The sequence below is a fragment of the Pelecanus crispus genome, chromosome 11, assembly GCF_030463565.1.
Source record: "Pelecanus crispus isolate bPelCri1 chromosome 11, bPelCri1.pri, whole genome shotgun sequence".
Taxonomy (NCBI): Eukaryota; Metazoa; Chordata; class Aves; order Pelecaniformes; family Pelecanidae; genus Pelecanus; species Pelecanus crispus.
Genome location: NC_134653.1, coordinates 9127016 through 9153970, shown reverse-complemented (window position 1 = coordinate 9153970; position 26955 = coordinate 9127016). Strand labels below are relative to the sequence as shown.

The 26955-nt window shown below is 40.9% G+C and overlaps 2 protein-coding genes across 3 annotated transcripts in view; one reads left to right on the top strand and one right to left on the bottom strand.

The window, feature by feature from the left end:
* IGSF6 (immunoglobulin superfamily member 6) overlaps positions 1–26955 on the bottom strand; it is a 313504-nt gene that overhangs the window by 189654 nt on the left and 96895 nt on the right. The gene's annotated exons all lie outside the window — the stretch shown is intronic.
* EEF2K (eukaryotic elongation factor 2 kinase) lies at positions 131–25155 on the top strand. 2 transcript variants are annotated; one of them, XM_075718177.1, is made up of 18 exons: positions 131–402; positions 2250–2300; positions 4108–4208; positions 5803–5863; positions 6746–6783; positions 9515–9686; positions 11523–11672; positions 13173–13305; positions 14018–14145; positions 14752–14953; positions 15235–15302; positions 17243–17320; positions 18127–18189; positions 20047–20181; positions 21431–21619; positions 22019–22143; positions 23582–23760; positions 24416–25155. In XM_075718177.1, exons 1-18 carry the CDS (start codon positions 157–159, stop codon positions 24523–24525), a joined length of 2229 nt encoding a protein of 742 aa, XP_075574292.1. In that variant the 5' UTR covers positions 131–156; the 3' UTR covers positions 24526–25155. The 2 variants fall into 2 exon arrangements, with proteins under 2 accessions (XP_075574292.1, XP_075574293.1); XM_075718178.1 differs by lacking the exon at positions 2250–2300.

Sequence of the window (26955 nt, the reverse complement as noted above, 5' to 3'; positions counted from 1 at the left end):
CCAGTGTGCTGACAACAGTTTCGTGCATTATTTGTTGTTTTAATGACAACTTTTTTTTTTTTTCTTCTCCCACCCAGCTTCTTCCCTCTGTTTGCATGTGTGTTGGAATAGTGGCTGTTTTAATCATTGCAGGAGTTAAACCGACCTCCCACAAACATGGCAGATGAGGACCTTATTTTTCGTATCGAAGGGATTGATAATGCTGGATCGATTACAGCGAACTCTGGAAATTATCTTGATGCTGATAGTGATGATGAAGACAATTATTTTATCTGTCCAATAACTGATGATCCAGTTTCTAACAAGTCTGCTAGTAACAAAGTTGACAATTATTATAGGAACTTAGCAAAAACTGAACAGTACAGTTCAAGCTCTTCTCCTAGAAACTCTTTTAGCTTTAAGGTAAGTATTGGCTCCAGCCTTCAGTAAGGTTTTGGTTTTACTTAGTTTGCGTGAGAGATTCTCTAACTGCTTCATCTCTTGTAACTAACACTTTTCAGTAAAAAAAAAGCCATCTGTTTTTTCCAGACCTGCAGTTAATTCCATTAAGCCAATAGTCTGACACTGCCATTGAATTGCTTACTGTCCCTTTTAGTTCGGTGGGAGATCTTCATCAACAAAGGCAGCAGATTCCAGGTGAACAATTCACTGCCATTATGATCAAACCATTAAAAAAGCAACACATTGATTGGGAGAGTTAAAAGATCATACTTCTTGTAAGCTAAATTGGGTCCTGGCAGAAGATATTTTATTATGGATTTTGCCAAGCAGAGTTAACAATTCATAATGTTCTTATTTGGACAAATAAAATTGTCAATGATAAAATTGTAATGATAGGTTTTCAGGTTATAGTCCCTTCTTAGGGAGCTTTTATCATGTTGACTCTTTTGCTTGGGAATGAAGTGTCACACTGGCAGTAGTTCCTGACAGTGTACTCGAGCAGTATCTGACCTTTCTAAAATGAACAGCAATCACAGCATTGCAGAGAGGTCAAAGGGGCCATAGTTGGTGCTTCCTTGGCAGTGTGTCCTGTTCTGCTCGGCTCCCTTTGCACAGATCAGACCAGGCAAAGGGAGACAAACCCACAGGCAGTGGAGCCTCAAGAACGCAAGTGACGTTCACTCTATAGGTTAGGTATTCCAGATAGGGGCCATTTATGGTAAACCGGCATGTCTCTTGGATGTTGTCTAGACTGGAATTTAATGTGTTTTATTAACACATTTCTTGTTATAAATATTAACATATTATTTATTTAATAGATACTCTAAATATTGGTTGTGCTTAATGCATGCTTTATTCTTGGAGAGATACCAGATGGTTTATTTTAGTCAGCTCATATATTAACACATTAGAAGTGAAACTGCCTTGTCTGCAGTAAGATTTTTTTAGCAAGGCTAGTTAATAGAAACATTAAAAGGTACATATTCCTAAGGACAGTGAAGAGTAAAAGTTTAGTATAGAGAAGGGGACAGATTTTAGTGTATGCAATGCTAAACAAGTTAAGACCTGATAGGGAGCTTAGTCTTCATTTGTGTGTACATTTTAGCACGTACTAAACGCTTGCCTCTGGGTTTGCAGTGTGAGTTCTGAGTCATGTGGCCTGAGATAAAACTGATAAGGACTTAAGAAATTGCAATTAGTTTGTCCTTCCTAAGCTATCGTGTTGCTTCTGCAGAATATCTGTGCCCATGCTTTGGGCTCCAGAACGTCTAGTTTGGCATTTTAGCTCCTATCACAGACAAAATGCATTGGGTTGAGATGTGGAGCAAGCAAGTCTCCATCTGCTGCTTAAGCTGGAGAAATAGTGACTTCCAACACAGAATGAAGGAGACAGCCAGGACTGATAACATCTTAAACCACCACAGCCTGGTCTGATCAGAGTCCACCTCTTGGACCCCAAAGCTAATGGCAGTGTGGGCCATTGATAGTGAAATGCAGAGACAAACAGAAGTGTTACTGTTAACTCTCTGCCTTTAAACAGGACTCAGCAATGTTTAATTAGCTGGTTAATAGGCAAGTCCCTTTTAACGTGTGTTTTCCAATTTAAATCACAAACTTACCTCAATAGGTTTGTTCACAGACATTCTAAGAATGAACTTGTTGGGAATATAAATTGAAGAGTGGCTTTTAAGTGGAAAAAAATCTTTTTTTTTTTTTTTTTAATTAACAAAGAGAACAGAGACTCTTTGTCAAGCATTTGTCTTACCACATGTGTTTTCCTACTTTTATGTTTCTCATGCATCCTTTAGAATGACACACAGCATCGTTCTAAGCACGGCTCTGTGGTTGACCATAGTCGGGTAGGTTAAAAAGAAAATGTGAACACCATATCTAATAGATGCATTACGATTTTTTTGTTTTGTTTTGTTTTCCTTTTATGGCCTTTTTTTTGTTCATTATTTTATTGTCTGGGAGAACTGCTTGCTTCAGCCCATAAGAGTCATCAAGTCAAAACTAAAAAATATCTGTTAAATGAAATAATGCACTTTTTTTTTCCCCTCTACCCTGAAATATCACTTCTTTTAAAGTGCATATCTGTAGTTGTTTCTTCACAGTATTTCCTACTGTGGACAAGAATAGAATGGATGCAAGACATCTGCTTGGTCTGTATGGCAGCCATATGCCTACAGCAGGAGAAAATTTGCTCTGTTAGCACCGTTTCTGTGAAGTCCAACTTCTGTTAGTTTGAAGATTAGAATACAGCTTTTGTATAAAACACCTCACAAGATCAAGCACAAGTAATTAATTTATTTAAATCATTACCTAGCATGGACACAGATCACCTTTTGGAGAGGGACCCTACTCAAGAATGATTTGACATAGATAACTGACCAAGCAATTCTACTTATTTCTGTCTCTGCCTTTTTATTTCATATATATTCAAGTATGGAAGTTCCCAGGTCCATATGAAATGTATATCATCGCATGATCTGAGGCAACTTCATTTTCTTACGGAACATGTAGGAAATCTTTCTCGGCATGTCTTTTAAACTTGTTTTATTTATTTTAGTATTGTGCTCATTTTGTGGTTTTATTGTCAGAAAGGGGAGTATTTAAATTGTTTGCAAGGTATGCAGATTTACAGCTGGAATAAAAATAAACATGAACAATTTAAAAGCTCAGCTGCTTCAAAAACTTCCTTGATGTCATTGTTGACACCAGTTTATACTGTGTTTTTTTTTTTTAAAGTTTTGACTGAGATTTAAATTCAACAGGAAAAAAAACCCCAGTATTTTAAAAGTTACTGTTTCTGCATACTTGAAATTCAGTCAGAGAGGCAGTAACAAAATCTCAGAGCTCAGTATTTCCTTACTGGTGGGGGTGCAGAGTGGCCTTTTCGCCTGCTCACCTTGCAGAAGGCCTTTGGCACATCCCAGGATGGTATCTCCAGTCCTCTTGGAATACAATGTAAAAAGAGAGAGATCAAAATATTAAGAGAAAACCATTCAAATTGCTGGTAGAGAAAGACTGTTTATAGTCCAGAAGACTCCTTTGATTTTTTTTTTTTTTTTTTACTGTTGACTTGGTGGAGATTGAAGTAGCTTCTTGTCTGGAATTGTTATAATAATCTATTTTTACAGCATTCTAATTTCTTCCTTCTTATGCTGAGCACAATTTGAGGGCCTTGGGGTTTATGGAACTTTTTTTCTTCATCCGTATTGCTCTATCACTAATGGACTTTTCTATGCTTACACTGCCAGCATATACTGTTAGTTACAAAAAGTTAAAAATCAAAGCAGTAAAAGTGAATTAGTATCATCTAGATGCGACTTATCACTATTTGCAGTGTATGTTAGAGATCTGCAAATTACAACAGGTTTTGCAAATTATATTTGGTATATAGTAGACCAGATGCTGTAACTTTATGGTGGTGCAAATTAACTGAAACCTGATGCTTTATATTTCTGAACTGTGTTTCATTAGACTTGAAGCTACGCAGTGTCAGAGCAGTCTTCTGTACTGCTTGGTCCCTGCTCTGAATAGTGCTTTGGGGGCTTGCGTGGTTGCACATCTTCATAGCATTGGGATCCTGATGTGTTCTAGAAAATGCTGCTGTTGTGAGTTGCTGCTGATTATAAATAACCTGCCAGTTTGCAACTTCTTCAGGAAACCTGGAAACATGCCATTCAGAAAGCTAAGCACATGCCTGATCCATGGGCAGAGTTCCATCTTGAGGACATTGAGACGGAACAAGCCACTCGTTACAGGTCTGTGGGTCTTTCTGCTTTCAGTGCTTGTGTTAAACAGAATGTGGTGGTTTATGCAAGGGCTGTGTTTGTGTAGTGCAGAATATGTTTAATTACATGGCTGAAGAACTTTCAGTAATGCCCAAAGTGAGTGTGTCTTAACTGAATCTCCCAAGAATATGTAAATACTGCACATCATCAAAAAATAAGCCTTTCAGCAAACCAGTGTCACGCTTTTTCTCTCTCTCCCACCTAAGTAGTATTTATGAGTTTCACCATGTAGACAGGAAACAAGGCTGAGAAGTATTTTCTAGTTGATCTATTAACACTGTAAACTTAATCTAATAAGGAAATGAATCCCAATAAAGCAGCATACTTAGTTTAAACAGTTTAGAGGAAAAAAAAAAACAACATAACATTCTGTGCCTTTCCTAAAATAGCAGTTTCACTGTTGCCTGTCCATGCACTATTGCTGCATGTGGCTGGAATTTAAATCCTTATAAAGCCCAGAATAGCTCAGCATGGTGTACGTGCTGAAACTGAGTTTGGCCCTTAAACTATTCTCAGTGCTTTAGCACGGGCTTTGCCAAAACGTTTACCCTACTGACACAGGTTTCTGGGTGGAAGGGGTAGGAGTTAGAGGCCAGTTAATTACCACTTAGCATCAGCATTTGGGGAGGCCTCCCTTCCAATCACGTAACGCTGTCACGCAGCGTTCTTCTTCCCCATAGACTGCATCTGTCCCTGGTCAGCCACACAGTCCTGAAATAGTTTGCATATTTTAAAATACAAATAAGTGATAATATTGGTTTAGGGCTACTCGAATACCCTGTTAAAAAGAGATGGCTCTGGTATTCCTATTTCCACCTCTTTTGTCTGCTGCAAACTGGGTTGATACAGAATATATAAGGGGGTATATGGGGTGTCTGCATGCATGAAGTACTCTGTGCAGGTCAGGGAAATCAGGCTGGAAACAATCATGTGTTGGTGACTCAACTGCTGTGGTCTCAGTTTGGCTTTTACTGTGTTGGGAGTTAAGGGGGTGGGGAGAAACCACAGTCATACTCTTTGTATTATCATAGGGTTGTGCAGAGGCTTGCTGCTCCCTTGGTGCAGTGTTGGGCAGTTCTTGGCCCTGCTGCTTTCCACAGCCACAGCTGGTGCTGCGTTCTGCTCGCATCCTCCACAGCCCTGCAGCAGATCCCCAGCCAGAACCAGGTGTATGCAAGCTCAGGGTTGGGGGAGACAGCCTGTCCAGTGTGTAGGGCTTGGTAAGGCTCTTTCCGCCTACAGTGTGCTGCCTAGGCATCACAGAGGAGATTTAATGTCAAAGCAGGTAAAGCCTAATTTGTAGTGTTGTAAAAGTTTAGCTTCTGTAGCGGAATCTCTTCATTGTCAGTAGGATTCAGTGTCTCTTCAAAGAGCTATACATATTTCTTCTTTCCCACCCAAAGTAAAGAGGGCAGGAGTGTGGTGGGAAGACTAGAATTTTTTGTGTTGGAGTGGCAGCAGCGCTTTTTAGCAGTCAGCTAGAGATAAGGAAGGGCAGGTGCTGGGGACAGGAGGATTTGGGTCCCCCCTGCTTTTGTCTGAGGCACATCTCCTGATTTTGCAGGTACAATGCAGTTACTAGAGACTGGGTTGAAGATGAAGTCCTCATCAAGATGGCTTCACAAGTAAGATCAAGCTGTTCTTCACGTTTATTAGCAGCCAAATTTGTCGTTTCCTTCCTGTTACTGAATAGTGGTAGCAAGATGTTTTTGTCATATAGACGTTTTGAAGTCTCAATGTCATTCTTTTCTCCTACCTCTCATTTTTCTCAGCTCATCCATTATGTTTTGCTGTCCCAACAGCCTTTTCTCCCCAGAGTAGATTAGAACATGGAGTCAGCCCTTCCCCATCAGCAACATGAGGCATTTGTTCCTTTCCCCATCGATCTCCCTCCCATTTCAGCCTTCCCATTTCCTGCTGGCCTCATCTCCCTGCCTGGCAATAGTCCTACTATTTTGCATGCTTCCAAATAATTTCTGCTCTTAGGATGAAAACAGACTGAATTTTCAGTATGTGAGGGTAGAAGCTACTCTCACTTCACAGTTAAGTCATGGGGTTGGTGGTGTGTTGGAGTCGCCTCGCTCTGTGCTACTGACGTAGTATCTGGCATCTGGGGAGGTGATGCTCTGTTTGGCACATCCTGTATGGAAGCCTAAATGCGGAGAGTATGAGGTCTGCGAAGCCAGCTTCTCTAGACAGTCACAACAGAGCTGACTCCAAACTGGAGAGAGAATTTGAATACCTCCCTTAAAAGACACATCATGTCTGCTCCATGGGATATTGTGGGGGGGCTTCTTCCCAATGTCTTTTCCCCAGATTTCTACTTACATTGCTAGTGGGTTTTCACTTTTCTTTGAGGAGACAGATATTGTACAGAGCCTATTTGAGAACTGCTTTCTGCAGGATATAAAGGGGGAAGACATGGTTGTGTCTCTTACTGGTTAGAAATTAACTTTGTGGAAATGACAATGCTGTTTTTTTGGTTTTTTTCTTTTTTTTTCCTCTAGCCTTTTGGCCGTGGAGCAATGCGAGAGTGTTTCAGAACGTAAGTATTGCTCTATCTGTGTTGGCCTGCATGCGGTATTTCTTCTGTGGTGACTGGAATTTCACTTAGGTGTGGTGGAAATTGTGTAAAGTGCGGGTCCCTATAAGCTCTCTGCTGTGCCTTTCTAAAAGGCATAGCTGAGGGGTTTATTCCTGTTTGTGTGATTCCAGCCACAGCACAGGGAGTGGGGTTCAGAAAGCAGAACATTCTCTTAAGGGAAGCACAAGCAAGCATGATGCAGGCATCCAGTGAGCTTTCTTTGGAACGTCAGGCCATTGCCTGTACTGGAACTGCAGTGGGATGGATAATGTGCAATCATGTCCAGTTCCAGCAAGTATAATCAGCCTATCAATTAGCAATTCATAAATTTATGCTATTTCCACCATCTCTTGGAGGCAAAATACTCATACAAGTACAGAAGCAGGTACTTTGTTTCTGTGTTCCTAGTGTGCTAAAATATCTTGGAATTTGATATGAGGCTGTAGGTGCATGCACCCTGAAGGCCAACGTGAAGCCTATAGTTAGACAGAGAAAAGGGGAAAGAATAGTTGGATGGTGCAACTCAACTCGGAAAGCCTCCTTCGGTAAAGAAGGTTATCCTCCCAGAGTTTACTTTGGATTGCACGTACCAGAATAGTCCTGTTCTGAGTAAGGCAGAGCTTGAGTACTAGCAGTTACTCCTTCCAGAAGGGTAAACTGTGGGGGAAGACAGAGGAGGAACTCTTCTTTCCTAAGAGAGTGTCAGCAAATATGGTTGCGAGCATCAGCATCTAGCTATAAATCAGTTTGTGCTAGAAGAGTACCCCACCCTTTCCAGGTTCTGGAAATGAATGTTTCCTGGAAAATGTGCTTGTGCGTGTTTAAGGCTGCTCCCCCCTCTTTCTAACTGCAGAATCCAGCGAAATGGCGTTTCACTTCTGGAAAGAGAAACTCCTGAATGACAAAACGTGATGTTTTGAATTTGAGGAAAAAGGGGAAAAGTAACCCCTCAGTCCTCCAGTTTTGCATTGTTTCAGTATCAGTTCGTGCTGGTGGCTCTGTTCTTGCAAAGCCAGATAGAGACAGCAGTGAATGAAGCCTAGGAAGTAACAAATCTTAGCCTGCTGACATTGCTGCTGACGTTGCTTTTAGCTCTTGTTTATAAATGACCAAATTCCCCTTTACAGAGTATCTTGAGTAGTGCCATAAACAGAAATTTATCTTTGCAGCTTTGCCTTAACGTCTTGTACAAAGAAAACATAACTTGTATGGCAGCTTCCTACTCCTGGATTTTCCATAACTTTCAGTGGTGCACTGATATTTCCCATCTGGAGCGCTCTCTTCTAGATTTTTGCAACTATGCAAGTGTTCAGTCATTACTGTGACAGCATTAACTGCACTTGGCTCAGTGAACTTCAGAGAGTTGGTTTTGGAAGAGCACATAAGCTGGCTTGTTTTATGCAGAGAAACTTGTTTCTTCAGAGAACTGGAAGAGTTTCAAATCCTGGCCGAAATTCTTACCTCACTTGCTTGTTCCTTCTTTCCAAGGCCTGTGTTGCAGTGACTGTCTGCCTATCCCTGCAGGAGGACAGACAATCTGGAGTTGCTTTGCCTTCAGAGTGTCTCTGTGTTTCTGCCTCTGCATCAAGGTCTTGGGAGGGAGAGAGGAAAGGAAGGAGGGGAAGCGGTGAGACTGAGTGCTGCTCCTTGGTTCTTAAAATGTACAATTTGCCATGGCACCAAGAAAGGCTCAGAGAACCATTGTTTGTTACCAAGCAGAATACGAGAACTGCTCAGTAGCCAGCCATGCCTTACTCTACATCTTCATACTTCTCCTCCCCCTTCAGACTGGCTTGGCATTGCTGAGGTCTCCAGCAATACCACTTCTGCCACAGTAGAGGGTTTTTATACCTTTTTGCCATCTTTTCTGATGAATTAATTTCTTGGGGAGTGGGGGAGGAGAATTGCTTTCCCCCTTTTGTGCCATATAAATGGATGAGGTTGCTCTAGGAAGGAAGACTGCTTTGAAATTCTTGATAGCAGTGGGGTTTTTTCCCCCTTTGACTTGAATATTGGCATCTTCTGCAACCACTGGGTATCTGCTTAATCCATTTGTTGACAGCCAGCAGATTCTCTTTTGTCAAAGTCCTAAAGTCCTTTCTCCCCCCTCCCCCTTCCTTTTTCCCCCCCTCTTGAGAGATCTGTGGATTAAACATTTTCACATCAACAAAAGTTAAAAGCTACATAAGAACAACTGTCATGTGCAGTTTTCCTTCTGGGGTTTTGGGCGTTATTAAGTAGTCACCCCTGTGTGTCGAGAAGGCAGCAGTTTGCTCTTATCACAGGAGAGGGTTTTCTCCTCTCAGTTCATGTTTGAAAGGCCACTCCCTGTTAACTTCTACAGAAGGTAATTGTTGGCATTAGAACAGGGCGTTGAGGTGGCACCAACCCTCCATACTCTGGGTTTGAGGGGAGCAGGGAGGGAAAGGAAAAGAGAAAGGGAGGAAGTTCAGAATAGAAGTAGCTGCAGTCAAACCAAACGGGCACTTTGGCACATCCCAGCCATTCATATGGGATGTTGCTTTTTCCCTTGCCCCCTACCTGTGCTTCACTTTTCAGGTAGAATATCTGGTAAATGACTGAGGGTAATGCTGATCTCAGGGCCTGGATCTGTCCGTGCAGGTAAAGAAATGGGGAAGATTGAATTAAAATTCTTGGTTTTCCTTTCATCAGTGATTGATTTGTCTTTCAGGAAAAAGCTGTCCAACTTCTTACACACACAGAACTGGAAAGGTGCCTATAACTATGTTGCCAAGCAATACATAGAGAGTGTGAGCAGAGATGTGTATTTTGAGGATGTCCGACTTCAGATGGAAGCAAAACTCTGGGGAGAAGAGTATAACCGGCACAAGCCACCAAAACAGGTACATTCAAAGATCTTGCTAAGCAAAAATGCGGTCTTGCTCTCCTATTAGAGTAGTTTTCAAATGAATGTGGAGGGAATTACTTGTTCACATTCCATTAAATTTAATTACTTAGATGAATTCTTCTGCCCTACTGTGTTTTGCATTAAATGGTAGCTGACTTTTAACGAAGTAAATGCAGAAATTGCTTTATATTTCCAGAATTAGGGGCTGTGTGTTTGTGAATGTCTGACTGTTCTCAGCTATTGACTGAAGACCAAAATAAAAATGTTTGTATTGCTCTTTCTGATATTTGCCCAGCTGCCTTTGAGATAACCAAAGATGTCACAGAATTTATTGCCAGCAGCAGTCTCAGCAGGCACTTAACTGCTAGTGCTCCAGGAAGGTAGATGCTTAAATCTTGTAAACCTGTCTAAACACCTTACTAGCATTGGCTTTTGAGAAGAGCTGGAGACCTGAGTAACTTTACGAAGCTATTGAAATACAGACTTCTGAGGAGTAGTCAAGAATTTTCCACAAAACGACGATACTGTGGCTTTGTTTCTTTTAGGTGTCTCAGTGACAATACTGACAATACATTGTGTTAAGTGCAAAGCGTTAAGATGTATGAAACTCCCAGGTGGATGGATATCAGACTGGGCTCAGGGGTGTCAAGAGAAGTTCCCATCCTCTGTGCTAGGAATGTGCGTAAACACATAGGATTCGGGAAGAGGTGGTTCTACTGCTTTGCAGGCTGTATTTCTGGTTCTGGGGTCCATACTAAACATTCTGTACAGCCAACACAGCTTTGCGCTTTTCCATGCTGGTAAGTTGGATAGCTGCTGGTCAAAGCTGGCCATCGTGTCCTGGACAAAAACACCTCCAGCAGCGATCAGCTTGTCAAAAGACAAGAAACTAAAGTGCAGGGTTCAAGGACTGCAACTGTCATTCACTCCCAGCCAGTAGCTCCTCTTTGTTGAGTATGTCCATGGTATGTATCAATGAAGCTGTCAAGTCCCTTTAATCCGCAGCTGGTACTGAATGCCTGAGTGTAAGTATGACTTCGAATGAGTGGAAAAGGTGGCTTGTAGGAAGGGTGCTATACATGTACTGTGGTATCTTGGTTCCTGCTCTTGGATCTATGACAGACTGTGTGACATGTGACAGATGCTTGGGTCAAGAAGTATGCTTCAGTGTGGGGGCCTTAACAAGTTAATAACCAAAAGGAGTGCTTTTGAATATCTGGACTATGTGCATTGCCTCCCATATGAGGGTTAGTTAATAACTACCTATCTCACAACAGCAAGGTGAGGTGTGGAGTGAAGTACACAGCAAGGAATCTAGAAATCTAGAAGTTTTAAATGCCATGTGGGGGAAAAGATGTAAACAAAGTGAGAGTTGTGATGGTTTCTCCTTTAGGAATGTGTCTGGGAGGAAGGAGAGGTGACGCAGGATACAAAAATATCTGAATGGTAGAAGTCTTCAGTCCTTCTCTGAAAAGGCATTTCTTCAAGTTGTGCAGTAGTTACTGTATGTTTTGCTTTCTGGGTATTGATTCTTTGCAGGGTACTCTTAAGGTGTGCACAAAAATAAAACAGAAAGCCAACACTTACGAAGAACTTTTCAGATGGATTTGTTGCAAAAGTGAGCTGTTTTGAAGTGACTGCTTTTAATTTATGGAATTGCTCTGATAACCTAAGCAGCACGTGACTCTTCCCCCACCCCCTTGTTAAACAGATCTTTGCAATTGTTCAGCTTCTTTCACTGGGAAAGTTTTCACAGCTGGAGGGTTCACACACGCTTTGATCTGAAGACAGTATTCTGTTAGTCATTTTTTTATCTCCTTTCCCCCCCCAGGTGGATATAGTACAGACCTGTATTATCGAAATGAAGAACAGACCTGGAAAGCCTCTTTTTCATCTGGAACATTACATTGAGGGCAAATACATCAAATACAACTCAAATTCTGGATTTGTGCGAGATGACAACATTCGTCTTACTCCGCAAGTGAGGCTTTGTTTAATACTTTCCATAGAGTCTGCTGCAGGGAGTTTCTTGGCTCTATCCAGAGGTCTTGCATTACTGCCAAGAAAGGAAACTGCAGGCTTTCCAGTACAATGCCAAATTAATTTATCTTTTTGCAGTATGTCTGCCCCCTATTTGGGGCCTGTGCTTTCAAGCGCTGAGTGCTTCTTTATTGCATTTCAGTGTCAGTTGATTTTAGTTGAGTTGAACATGGTTAATACTCTTTGGAAACCTTAAGTCCTTTGACTCTAATTATAATTGCAGGCATTGACATATTTCAGGCTGTCTTCAGATTAAGGCAGGGAGAGAGACCTCTCATATACTATGTACTAAAAAGTCTTCTGATGCCTCATGTAATAAATAAAAGGAGGTGGCAGATATCCAATACATGTAAATAAAATCTAGTCCATTTGCATATAAGAATCTCTTTTTTTCAGCTATGAATAGGTGAATCTGAGACTGCATATAGGAATACAAGTACAGATTTCAAGTGACGCCTGGATCTTGTAAAAGAACTTTAAAATACTGGCAAAAATGCAAAGTGGTCGGCATAGCAAAGCAGTGTTTTACTGGGGCTTGAGGGTTTTGTTCTTTTCATTTTTTTTTCCCCTATTTTTAAGGTATTGTCATGATACTTAATGTAAGCAGAGGGTTTATGTTCTGGGCTGTCTTCTGTACATTGAATCAGTGCTATGCTTTCACAGGTTGGGAACAAAATGTTCCTTGAGATTTGCTGTAGTTAAAATGTTTGTCTATCACCACCAGTCACCTCCCCCAGGCCTGGCAGTGCTTTTTTGGAGGCCTTCCCAGAAGATTCCTAATGTCTCAGCTTTATGCCAAAGAGAAGGGGTTTTTATACCCGATTCTTGAAATGCTGCATTTAAAGAGTACAAACGTACATTTCATTATCTGATACACAAATGTAGAGCCAGATCAGCCATACAGGGGGGACCTCCCAGAGGGCATAGCAGGGGAAGGAGAATTTGTAGGGATGCCCCTCCACCCACAAAATGTGGCAGAGCTTTGCCTGTTGACAGAAGGAAGCAGTGTCCCAGGGCTGCAGAGCTTGGAGATCCACAGGCACAGTCAGGATGTCTATGCAGAAGTTATTCTTCACTGGCTTCAGAGCCCACTGTTGTTACCTCTGCCGGGCAGCTCCCCACTTCTCAAGGTGAAGACTGTAGTGGAAAACAGAATCTCCAGTACCCGAAGGAGGAATAAAGCAATCTCCTCTCCCCCGCATGATCCTGCTGCTGTTTTTCACCCTGCCTCTTTTAGCCCATCTCTGATTTGGGACAGGTTGGAGAAGCAATCTACTACATGCTTTTTAGTCTCTTGTTGCTTTCATCATGGTTTGTACCAGTTATATTTCACCAATAGGGTTATCAGGCTTCTTTGCCCATTTATAAGAGGTGAATATGTGTTGCTGTTTCAGTAGATCAAAGGAGAGTTTTCTCAGACGTCTTCTATGGTTCTTCCCAGGCCTTTAGTCACTTCACCTTTGAGCGCTCAGGACACCAACTCATTATTGTTGATATCCAGGGAGTTGGAGATCTTTACACGGACCCTCAGATCCATACAGAGAACGGTACAGATTTTGGGGACGGCAACCTAGGTAAAATCGATGATCCTGTTTGACATGCTAATGGATGTTTTATTTTCTCTTCCCAGTTGTCTGCTGAGCAGCCACCACACAGCTGAGTGAGCAGGCACATTTCTGAGGGTCTTGCAAACAGCTGGGGAAGTTCTGTTGTAAGGAGTCCCTGAACAGGGCAGCTGTCGCACAAGGGCAGGCTTAAAATGAGAGCTGATCTTGGCTCATGTCTCCTGGACTACTCTTAAACCAAACAAGTAATGAAATTAAGTAGCTTCCTACAATGTGAGAGCAATAATCATGGCCTGTAATTTCCTTGCCACATTGCAGGAATGGATACAGCTGAATGTAGGGAGATAAGCCTTGCATATTTTTAAATCTCCAAGTGTCCATACATGAAGTTGTTCGTAGGACATAGGGAGTTTTGTAAGTAGGATCAAATTTAGGCATGTTTCCTGATGTTGCAGCCAAATTAATTTGTTGTTATATCCTGTGCGTACATAGCTTTTGAAGATTTTGCAGACTTCCTTTTACTCTCTCTGCAAGAGAGAATGAAAAGCCCTTATAGGTGTTAAAATAAAATGGAAGTGGGTTGAGCTGTGTGTGCTACAAAGCACTTTCTTTCTCTCTCTTTTGACTTTTTAGAAAATGCTTTGGACTTCTAGATTTTAATAAGTAAACAGTCATGTAAACGTCAAGTAAACCTGTTCTTTACTTTTTTTTAATGCCGTAGGTGTTCGAGGTATGGCCTTGTTCTTTCATTCTCATTTCTGCAACAAGATTTGCAAAAGCATGGGGCTTACACCATTTGATCTTTCATCCAAAGAGAAAGATGCCTTGGATTGTAATAAAAAATTGCTTGTAAGTGCCTGATGAAAGAAGTGTAACTAAGCAGTATAGCTGGTTTATTCTAACTTTAAAAGCTCTGTAAATAAAACTGAAATACGCTATTTACATGGCAAATAAAACCACCTTAATCACTAATGTTGCAGTTTAAAAATACAGCAATTTAAAGCTGACTTATCCATATTTGTCTCTGAATTAATGCTGTAGCTTTAATTAATAGGGAACCTTGGAGCACATGTATATTTAGGACCAAGTATATCTTTGAGTGCTGAAATCATTAGTAAGTTTTGTATCTTACAAACCTAATTTGGGGAGAAAAAAAGAATAGAACTGCTTGTCTTTAACTGATCGCAGTTTCAACCGGTATTAGTGGGAATGGGACTTGATGAAACGCTCTGAATGAAATTCAGTCCTAAACAGAACTCTCTCTGACTGTAACAATGCCAGGACTTGATATTTTGTTGGGGTGTAGAACTTTTCAAAGCAAATAGTTATGTATACATGTGTGTATTTATACCCCCCCTTTTGTAGAGGACTCGTAATAAACATCCATGTCATTATGTAGCATGCTTAGAATACAGAGAAGCATTACTCATGGAACTTTCTTGTTAATTTGCCAAGGAATCTGCTCAGACAATTCTCCGTGGCACAGAGGAAAAATGTGGCAGCAGCCGGGTGAGAACAGTCTCTGGTAGCCGGCCTCCTCTGCTCTTCCGTCTGTCTGAAAACTCTGGAGATGAAAGCATGAGTGATGTAGCATTTGACTCTCTACCCTGCTCTCCTTCCTCAGCAACCCCTCACAGCCAAAAGGCGGACATGCTTAGTGAGTGAGCCTCATACATAACTTCCTTGGGGGTTCCTGAACATTTGGCAGTGACTTGTTTTATTTTGTTGGTTTTGAACACAACAGCATGTTGCATTTAGTCCAGAATACTTGTCTCTAGTATTCCTCTTTGAGCAGAGAAATAAAATTAAAAGTACTTTCAGGTAGATAATTAATGCACAGATGTATCTGTGAAAAAACTGCGGTAAAATGACGGTATCTAGAACTTTCTCCTCAAGCATGTTATCCTTACAATAAGAAGTAATTATTTTTCTTCCTAGATTGGCCTGTGTTCAATGAAGTAGATAACTTGGTTCACAAAGACTATGATCAGCTTGATAATCAAAGGGTGAGTGTCTTTCCAACAGAAAATAAGACTGCAGTTCCTTAATGAATGTGTCTTTAAAGGACTGCCTGAAATCTTTGTTCAGTAAAAGCACATAAAGGTGCTCTACCTGCTTTCATTGCTGCAGGTCACGTTACCTGCATGCATATGCTGTTTCTGATAAAGGAAGACCATTTTATTTTAAAATAGTATTCTCCCCTCCCCCCCCCCCCCCCCAAAAAAAATTTATTTGCATCTGGTATATTTTAACAGATAATTGAAGTGTGTGTCTGTTCCCCTGCCTGCACGTTGTGTCTTTGGCACTTGTGCCAGCCACTGTGGTAGAAAAACTAAACAGAATCCCCATTGATTAGGCCTCTGCAAATACTGGTACTGTGGGATGTTAGAGAACCTCACCTGAGGAGACTGCAATAAGTTTGCAGTGGGAATTTTCCAACACTAGGGCCTTAGTACCAGGGGCTGTCAGTTACTGTTTTATCTTTTAACTGGCTACCACTGAAGACTGAAAACTGTATTAAGTGGACTCTCAGTTTGATAAAGTATTGTCATGGTTTAACCCCAGTCGGCAACTAAGCACCACACAGCTGCTTGCTCCCCCTCCCTAGTGGGATGGGGGAGAGAATCAAGAAAAAAAAAGTAGAACCCAAGGGTTCAGGTAAAGACAGTTTAATAGGACAGCAGAGGAAGAGAAAATAGTAATAATGATAAAAGAATATACAAAGCAAGTAATGCACAATGCAATTGCTCACCACCTGCTGACCGATGCCCAGCCAGTTCCAGAGCAGCGATTGCTGCCCCCCGGCCAGCTCCTCCCAGTTATATGCTGAGCATCACATCATATGGTATAGAATAGCCCTTTGGCCAGTTTGGGTCAACTATCTCAGTCGTGTCCCCTCCCAGCTTCTTGTGCACCTGGCAGAGCATGGGAAGCTGTAAGGTCCTTGACTAGTGTAAGCACTACTTAGCAACAACTAAAACATCAGCTTGACTAGTGTAAGCACTACTTAGCAACAACTAAAATATCAACATTATTCTCATCCTAAACCCAAAACACAGCACTATGCCAGCTACTAGGAAGAAAATTAACTCTATCCCAGCTGAAACCAGTACAAGTATGTGAGTCCTTGATTTTTTTTTTTTTTTTTAATGTATCTAAAAGAGAACACAAGCTTGGACAGTACCTTCTGGATCATTAAGTCCTGTTCTGTCTGTCAGGGGTAGCTGTTGTGGTTTAACCCCAGCCAGCAGCTAAGCACCACGCAGCCGCTCGCTCACTCCCCCTGCCCCGATGGGATGGGGGAGAGAATCGGAAGAGTACGAGTGAGGAAAAACTCCTGGGTTGAGATAAGAACAGTTTAATAATTGAAACAAAATAAAGTAAAATAGTAGTAGTAATAATAACAATATAATAATAATAGTAATAATGATATACAAAGCAAGTGATGCACAATGCAATTGCTCACCACCCACCGACCCATACCCAGCCAGTTCCCGAGCAGCGATCGCTGCCCCCCGGCCAGTCCCCCCTAGTTATATACCTACCGTGACGCCATATGGTATGGAATAGCCCTTTGGGCAGTTTGGGTCAGCTGGCCTGGCTGTGCCCCCTCCCAGCTTCTTGTGCACCTGGCAGAGCATGGGAAGCTGAAAAGTCCTTGACTAGCATAAGCACTACTTAGCAACAACTAAAACATCGTTGTGTTATCAACATTCTTCTCCTACTAAATCCAAAACATAGCACTATGCCTGCTACTAGGAAGAAAACTAACTCTATCCCAGCCGAAACCAGGACAGTAGCACAAAATACAATAATTTTCATCCAGTATATCCATCCGACATATCTCATTGAATCAGCAGAAGGTTTCCTCTGTGGGAAATGTCAAGCTGAGATCCTTACAAAGGGTAGTGCTAATGCTGTGATGTTTTGTTCTTATCTTCTGTAGGATTTTGAAAATGGTGGAGACAGTGGATATCCCAGTGAAAAGAGAAGTGAGCTAGAAGATCTGGATCATAGAGAGAGGGTAGGAACCTGACTCTGGGTTTAGTAGAGTTGGGCCTGTTCATACTTGAACTGTTTCCATAGAAGAATCTTCTTTTTTTATCCCTCTTGATCTAGACTTAGTAAACAGAGGAAACGGTTGGAAAGAAATTCCCACATGTTGCAAAATTACTTATTCATCTTGGGAATGTTAATGATACTTTTATAGGAAAAAGACTATTTGTAATGAGGAGCTCAATTTCAAACATTAGACTGCATATTGTTGTGGGAATTTTTTAAGTATTCTGTATTGCATTTGAGAAATGTAGCCAGCTTTTGTCATATGGAGTCCATGAATATGATCTACTTTCTGACTCTTACCCTCTCTAGTTTCTATGACTTTATATGGCTTGAGATATCAAGAACTTAATGTTGTTGTCAGTTAGTAATATGCAACTTCAGAATTCCTATGGGTTAGCTGGTTACTCCTTTAAAATGCAAACTTTTAAATAAATGCTTCTTGACCTGTAGATCTTAACTAGATATTTAATTAGAAGATAGGAAAGAGAATACTGCTTCCAAAGATACCACTCCTTTTGTCACCTTTGAAGCGGCAAGGTATTTGTCATGGTATATCCAGTTTACAGGATTAAAGGCTGGGTGTGCCATATTCTTTACCATTTCAGTATGTTTCTTTTTATACTGTGATATCACCGAGAGAAAAGAATCCAGTGGAAACTATTTTGGTCATTGTCACATTAATTTTGCTGGATAGGAATAGTCTAGAGGGATAACTGGCACACATCAGTTGCTGCAAACTAAATGACGCAAATCTTTACATTAATGTAGGGCCCTTCAAACAACAACCGAAGACATGAATCTGATGAAGACAGTTTGGGAAGCTCTGCAAGGGTAAATAAAGCAGAAATGTTCATAGACGATGAGTTTGCCACTCTGCTTGGCCTTTGTTCCACTCACCTGCCATCTAACTTCACATCACTAAATCAGATGGCAGGTTTCCTTCCTTTTCAGTTACAGAATATATTTATTAATACTAACTTACCACTTTGTGTTGTTTCCTTTTTTGTTTTGTCTTGTATTTTCCAGTTAAAGAAGTACTGTTATAAACAAATTGTCACCTCTGTAACTGATCCCTGACATAAATTAATGGGTTTCTCACTTAAAAAAAAAAAAAATTACAGTTCTATGGATTTTTTTCTGCCTAACTAGATTATATTTCCTTTCTGCGCTTTATTTTTGGAATTGTCCCCCGTATGTGGTTGGATGACTTTTTTAAAACATGTGGCATTTGAAATATGTGACAGTAGCTCTCTCCACTGTCTATCTACCTGAGCTAGGGAACACCAGACCTTCTTGTATGTTTTATAAAACATAGCTCCTGTGATAACTAGTTTCTGTGTCTATAAACTTAAACAAATAACTCTATTCTGTAAGGAAAGAAAAAAACAGAGCTTTGACAACAATGAGTAATTTAATTAGATAAGCTTTTCAGAATTTCCTTGTAATTATTATATATTGCTGTTTCAGGAGGTTGAAACAGCTTTAACAGACTGAGGTTCTGTGCCAGTGTCGTGGTTTAGCCCCAGCCAGCAACTAAGCACCATGCAGCCGCTCGCTCACTCCCCCTACCCCGATGGGATGGGGGAGAGAATCGGAGGAGTAAGAGTGAGAAACACTCCTGGGTTGAGATAAGAACAGTTTAATAATTGAAATAAAGTAAAATAGTAATGATAATAATGACAATATAATAATGATAATAACAATAATAATATACAAAGCAAGTGATGCACAATGCAGTTGCTCACCACCACCCGCCGACCGATAACCAGACAGTTCCCGAGCAGCGATCGCTGCTCCCTGGCCAACCCCCCCAGTTTATATACTGAGCATGACGCCATATGGTATGGAATAGCCCTTTGGCCGGTTTGGGTCAGCTGGCCTGGCTGTGCCCCCTCCCAGCTTCTTGTGCACCTGGCAGAGCATGGGAAGCTGAAAAGCCCTTGACTAGAGTAAGCACTACTTAGCAACAACTAAAACATCGTTGTGTTATCAACATTCTTCTCCTACTAAATCCAAAACACAGCACTATGCCTGCTACTAGGAAGAAAATTAACTCTATCCCAGCCGAAACCAGGACAGCCAGTAACCTTCCTGGTTGTGTTTCCCCTGTGTACCTCCAAAGGCTTTCATTTTGATAGGATTGTTTTTGGCTACTGTTTCCCATTCACCCATTATGTTGAAAAGTTGTTTGTTCTCATTTGTGTTGGACATCCTGAGAAACACCAACGCATGTATCTGCCTATCATCTTCTGCGCTATTACTTTTCATTTTTCTAGAGTTGTAGAATGCAAGCAGCATTTAAAATGTTTTGAACTGAAATTCTGACCAGAAAAATATGGGTTTAATTTTTTTGTGCACGGATAACCTCAGTGCTTGCAGTGTGACTATTCAGGTGCTTATTTTTATAAGTAACCTTTTTTCTGATTCAGAACTTAATGCTTTGCTTTGCTGCTGTCATTTATGGAAGATATTTGATGTTGGGATTAGAAATAGAGGGCTTTACTCTGTTTCTTTAATGAAGAATAATAACTGTTTATTCAGCTACTAACATGACTTTCGTGTCTTAAATTACAGTATTTACTAATAAGTAATAATATTAATGGAGGCTTTATTTCTGGATGGTAATCCGTATGAATAGTATGGAAATTTTAATTTTGGATAGAAGTAATAGTATATTCCCTATTTCAGATCAGTGTGGAGAAATGGAATCTCTACAACTCTTCCAGAGTCCACATCCACAGACCATCCTGTGTCGCCCAAGAAATTCAGAGGCTCAATGCACTAGAACTTGAAAAGAAAATTGGGAAGTCAGTCCTTGGGAAGGTAGGATGGGTCTAGTAATCCTGTTCTTTCAAACTGGAAGGAAACATCTTGTATTTAGTACTTAGATAGAGGTGTTTCCCTGCATGAGCTATTTGTGCAGGTGAAAACAAATAACATGCCTATAGCTTTCTGTCACCTAGTCATATTTTATAAGGGACACCTAAGCTCAGGAACACTTGAATTCCATCTGCTTTTGGACTTTGCATTATCTGGGCTCCTTTGGGAAGGACCCTGCTGTTGGTTTGTCTGCCTTTCCAGAGGTGTCATACAGAGAAGATACAGTCGGATAGATACGGTGTGCCTCACCCACGTACCTTGGAAATAGGCAAGGCTGGGCTTTTGACAAATGGTAGCATGGACGAATTATTTTTGCTCCGGACTATCCCAGACAATGCAAATGTGAATTAAGTTTGGGTTTATGTATGGGCTTACACTCAAAACACATGGTGTAGATCTTCCTGAACATCCTGAAAGCCTCAAATGTTCTCAGACCTTTTGGTTTGAGAAGAAACCCGCCTTTCCCTTGGGGAGGGGAGGAAAAAAACCTTTCAAAATACCATGGTGTGTTTGGAATGAAATCCTGCCCCCACTGACGATAAAGGCTTCAGTGGTATGAGGATTTTACCCTGGATAACCTTCTTGATTTTCTACGCCTCAGGTTAATTCCTTTCCTGTGAGGGCCCTTGCTGTACACAGAAGTCTGTGACCCATGGTCACCGCTGTTTGCGCTACTGGCTGGCGTCTTAGGCAGTTGCAGGCTGGGTGCCTTTAACGTCAGCTGCCTCCTAAAGGTCTCCAAGGCCCTAGCAGATGTGCTGGGACATGCCCCAGGACCTGGCGCTCTGGTGTGGCAACCTGCTGCGGTACTGCTTAGGGCACACTTGCGGGAAGATGTGGCAGCTACTGTCTTGCTGAATTACGTCTTTTATCTCTAATAGTCAAGTTTATAAAGCTGTATGTGTCTAAGCTTACAGAACTGGAGAGGCAGCTGCATTGCATATACTCATCGCTTTTTGCCTGTTTAGGCAAAAAAAACTTTGTGCCTTTTTGTTCAGGCACAGGTGAGGCTCCAAGTCCATGTGTTATCAAACGGTCCTCTGCTCAGTCACAGAGGTACACAATTAGCTTTAATTAAGTAGTCACCTCAAAGAGGTATTTTTGTGCCTAAACTAAGTGTGGGCACAGGGCTTTTGAAGAAGCAGATCTATACGTAATACTTGTGTGTCTTTCCTGTACAATTGTGTTCTAGGTTCATTTGGCCATGGTTCGCTATCATGAAGCTGGGCGTTTCTGTGAGAAAGACAAGGAATGGGATAAGGAGTCAGCCCTGTTTCACCTGGAGCATGCTGCAGACTGTGGGGAGCTGGAAGCCATCGTTGGGTTAGGACTCATGTGCTCTCAGCTGCCCCATCACATTCTTTCTGAGGTCACTCTGGAGGTAAACAGAAAAGTTAGAGAAAATGCCAAAATGCAGAATTGTGGTCCACTGTAAAAATAACATAATAGCAGGAAATGGAGACAAAACAATAACTATAGTTAGGTGTTCTGTAGCCTCTTCAGAGAAAATGGATGACTTTGTAATTAAGGACTTGGACAAAGCAGCAAAAGATGCTGCCTGTTCCTGATTTTGCCAGCAAATTACTGCATACCTTTGGGAAGTTTCTGAAGTGATCTTTACTATTCAGCTTCTTAGTTTCTTGTGGCTGGGCCTGTTTCTCAGCCATATTAAACGCTTGCAGCCATTACTGTCTTGAAGAAACTGCATTTAGTGTTAGAGGAAGGAAGGGATGGTTTTACTTCGAAACATGCATTTTAAAGGTTTTGTTTGTTTTACTAGGACACAAAGGAGAACAGAAATAAAGGATTTGATTACCTGCTGAGAGCAGCAGAAGCTGGAGACCGGCCTTCCATGATTCTGGTAGCAAGAGCATACGATACAGGTGTAAATCTTGGCTCAGACAGGTACTGTGCGTGACTGAGTAACTTAACTTGGTGGTACTCCATGGCAGGGTGGGCGCAGAGAAGCACTTGCTACATGTCTTTCATTCACATGAAGAGGTGCTATGAAGTAGTGTTTTGAGTTACTTCAAACTTACCCAGGTGTGAATAGCAGGGTTTAGGCCATGATACATCAACACAGAAAGAAAATCGGAGATCATTTCTGCTGTTGGACACCTACATGTGTGTTGGATCCACCTGCATGTTTTGAGTTTAGCCCTCATACCCAGGTTGCTCTAATAGCCAATTTTTTTTTGCTCTGAAGTTGGTTGACTTCACTGGGAGTTGCATACTTGAAAATCGTGGGATCAGTGGGAAAAAATGAGCATAAGAGTTGTTTTGGAGATGTAGTACTGTAAAAATAAGTGAAAAGTTTTTACAACTGCCATGTCTTCTCCTTAGTGATTTTTTTAAAAGCAAATTTTTTTTAAAAAGTGAGGGGGTTTTGTCTAATTAAACTGTGAAAGAAGCTGCAGAACAGGAGAAATAGGTGACATTGTAAAGTCACTATATATGAGATGCAATCAGAGGAACAAAATATTTGTCACAGTTGTAGTCTTTCACTGCTTCTCATAATAAGGGTAGGAATGGAAATTTCACAGAAACATAGTCTTAATGCTGACAATGTTACTTTTAATTAAGGATGATTTTAAGTTTTAAGAAGCTTAAAAATGCTTCTACCGCAGTAAGTCTCTCTTAATTTGGCCAACACTCCTATCTTGATAGGAGGGATAAGGATCAGCATTGTGACTAAGAAATAGATTGTGATTTGCCAAAAGTCTACACAGTATATTGGTTGGAATTTTTTTTTTTTAGCATTTTAGATGAGCTTTTAAAAGTGGACAGACATTAATTTCCTTAAGTACCAAACATAAGAGGCGATGATAGTGATTTTTCTGCTTTTGTATTGTAGCCTTTGTTATTTACATGCATTTTCTGTTTTGCACAACAGTGAAACACTGAGCAATGGTGAAATTCAAAATAACATTAAATTTCTCACTGAAGTGGACTGAGCATTCTCAATAGGAAAATCACTGGTTTTAAAGTATTTATGAAACAAGACTCTCTGCAACTTCAGATTGTTTCTGAATCAATTATCTCCACAAATACAAATGCCAGACCAAAACCATATAGCTAGTAATGAAAGCTAAAACTCTGGAGTTCAGCAAGACACTTCAGTCTGATACTTTCTCCTCTGTAATTACTGCATAAAGTGACCCCAGCCTCATTTATTATAGTGACCTGATGCAGTGCAGAGTTAGTGAGCCTCCATGCGAACATTTGCTTTCTTGGAGAGCGTCAAGGCTCTGAGAAGCTAGTGCAAAACTGAATTCTGAATCTTCAACGCAAAGTACATTTGTTTCCTAAGGTAACCATCTTCAAAAATTATTTTTAACTTCAGAGTACAGGATTGGAAGGAGGCACTGTACTGGTACAATGCTGCACTGAACATGACCGACTACGATGAGGGAGGTGAATATGATGGCACTCAGGATGAGCCCCGGTATCTGCTCCTGGCCAGGGAGGCAGAGATGTTAATGACGGGAGGGTTCCACCTGAATAAGGATCCACAAAGATCAGGTGAGGCCTTGTTTTGTTTCTGTAATCAGTAATCCTGCTTTTCCTTCCCTTTTCCCCTAACGTACCCCAAAAATAATTTCCTGCTTCAGCTGTTAAAAAACCATATGGCGGGTCAGTACCCTCAGATTCGTGGATGAAGCTGTAATGATACTGGGTGATACAAGGCTGAAAACAGTGAAATAAGAGATCTTGCTGATGACAGGGGTAGGGGACCTGGCACCACCCAATCCTGGGACACACTGAGTCACTAGCAAGCAACCTTCATTCCCTGTGAGGCCTCTGAACTGCAGGTTGCTGCTTGTATTTTGAGTTACACCCATGACTACCAGGCCCTACACAACATTGTCTTAGTTGTTGTGTAATCTACATGTCGGGCGTCTTAAGTCTTACAGTCGTCTTGGGGGCTCCTATGGGCACCGGTCATATTGCCAATCCTTGCAAATACACTGAAGAGCCCTCAGCAGCCGGTCATATAACTTTCGACTTGAAGAGCAAAAGCCAGATTCCCAGCTGATGTAACTCTGCTGACACTATTAAAATACATCCAGCCCTGTAGTTTGACCTCAATTTCTCTTTTTGTCCTTTAATTGCTTCAGGATAAAGAGGTGTTTTTTCTTTACCCTGTCAACATAATTGATACTATTTCCTCTTCTAGGTGACCTGTACACAGAAGCAGCAGAAGCAGCAATGGAAGCCATGAAAGGCAGGCTGGCGAATCAGTACTACCAAAAAGCAGAAGAGGCTTGGGCGATGATGGAAGAATGACGCCACAATTCAGCAGTTCTTGTGTATAATTTTTTTTATAGACTCGCTGCATTTGCAGCTAAAAAGATATATTTTTATGTGGCGCTACCAGTTTATTTTTTTGTATTTTAGTTTTCTAATTTTTTTGAGGGGAAAAATCAAAATGTAAGTGGTATGTAGGGCACCATAGCGTACTTCTGCTAGTGTTTTAAAGCTGTAATACAGACACGCTTGACCTTTTGTATTTTTTTAACTGTTAGAACTGAGTGGCCTAGGTTTTTTTGACAAAAAATGAAGCTGATATTTGTTTAGGTTTCACATGTCCTGTTTTTTAAGCAGCAAATGATCAGTGTGTTTACATTTTTCTTTTCTTCCCCACATAGAGAAAAATATTTTCCTAAATTCTCAGCATTTCTTCATCATTTTTGTTGTATCTCACCAAATTTGTATGTGAATGTAAATTTTCAATTTAAGCATGCAGCTACTCATTAAAATGAGTAGTCCCATTCTATTACGCTGGTGTTGTTGGGCACTTCTGTTATTCTTCTCAAACGAATTCCAGATAGAATCCTTACAGTTTGGGGCAGGGCGGGGAAGATGCTTCAGACTGGCAGCGAGGATATTCAGGGTGGTATGTGTTTCATTTGTTACCAACGTTGCATATTTTACCATCAGAAAATCACTGATGTTCCTGATGAGGTGAGGCATCCAGCTGTGTCTCTCATTTTTATATTTTGCACCATATAATAACCTAGTTGTATAAAATTCTACTGATCTTATATTTGTCCAATGACATACAGTAGCAAGATCTGTAATATATGGGTAATTTGAAGTTATTTTTACAGTGACATCTCAATTCTCAGTGAAACTAGATCATCTCACATAAAATGAGAATATACTTTCCACCATTTCCAGAGGGATGTTTGAAAAGGTTAGAGGATGTTGATTCACCTATTTCTATGTATAGAAAATAATTTATCTTGCTTAAATAGCTTTTAAAATAGTGTTTTATCTGCGAATGGTTTCAAGTGCCAGTTAGAGAAAATCGCTGGTTAAAAAGAGAAAACAATAGTATCCCCGAACACTTGAATTTTTGTGTCCTGTTTGCATAATCTGGACCAGTAATAGGACAAATACATGGTGGTGGTTGAATTATCATTGCATAGAGGTAAGTTTCTTCCAAATCCAGTATTTTATTCCAAAGCTGCTGTGCCATCTATATGGACAGTACAGAAGCTGTTCCTCTTTCTTGGTCATGGCTAACACTCATTTTGCAGAAGATTAAGATGGAAGCTTTTGCCTTCTTGGCCTTAACAGTCTCCTGAGGGTGTAAATTGGTGTGAGTAAGGGGCAGCCCCTGTGAAGTGCTGAATCACCTATAATGCTCACCAGCCTCACTTTAGCCAAGCTTTTAAAAGCATGCTTAAAACTAAGCAGGCTGCTAGATGATGCAGTTGATTTCATTGGGGTTCTTGCATGCATAGCCAAGTCATATTGATTTCTTGTAAAATGTAGAAACTATTCAAGGAACAAAAGTCAGTTCCTCCTTTCCTGTGCAAGTACCTGTCACTGGGCTCCAAAGTTGTGCTCCCCATTGACTCTCTTTCTGGCAAATGGATCTTGAATTATTGTTTAAACAGTATCCAAGCATGATGTTAGTAACAACTGCCACTGTCTGAAAGAGGTAATATCCTGGTGGTTAAGGAAGTGAGATGGGAAGATTTGAATCCTTTCTAGGAGGGAGGGAAAAGTTATCCTTGGATGTCGTACTTCTGAGTGGGTGCTGTAACCACCAGGCAGTTGTAGCCATGAGTAGCCTTGCAACACATGGCCACATTTTCTTGCTGTATAATGCAGGTGGGGGTGGGAAAGTAGTGCTCATGGCCTTTTTACTTCGTTTTTTTGTTTTGTTTTGAGAGTGAAGGCGAAGCTCTTCACCCATTAACGGAGGAATGTCTAATTTCTAGATCTCAGTTGGGCTTAGGTAGATACTAAGCTAGGTGCTAAAATAACCAAATTTTTGGACCTAGTATTTTTTGGACCTAATATGCTGAAATAGAACCAGAGTTTGTAGGATCGCAAGTCAGATGGATGTTTTAAGTGCCTATCCAAAGTTCTGCATTAGATGCCTAAAGTCTCTTTTGGATGTGGCCTTTTTGCTCTTTTCAGTTCATAGCATTAAAATATCAGCTCTCAGTGAAAGGTGAATGTGCCATTCACCTCTGAAGACAGCTGAATAGTCAGTGTTTTGTGCAGAACCGACACAGTGTAGGCACTATAACAAATTCAGACAAAATGATTTGTTTTCCTCATGCAGTGTTGATGCCAAGTTTTTGAGATCTTCCTTGAGAAGGAAGCCTGTTTAACACCACCACTAACCACGCAGGAGGAGGTGTAACAACCCACTAACCAGGGAGGAGAGGAGATTGAATGTGCCCATCCAAAACATGT

Bases quoted from the DNA above. Each gene is read 5' to 3' on its own strand.
- EEF2K (XM_075718177.1), top strand. From the start codon at position 157: ATGGCAGATGAGGACCTTATTTTTCGTATCGAAGGGATTGATAATGCT. The intron at 9,687-11,522 runs GTACATTCAAAG...TTCCCCCCCCAG, and splicing joins GGCACAAGCCACCAAAACAG to GTGGATATAGTACAGACCTG. The intron at 21,620-22,018 runs GTAAACAGAAAA...TTGTTTTACTAG, and splicing joins TTTCTGAGGTCACTCTGGAG to GACACAAAGGAGAACAGAAA.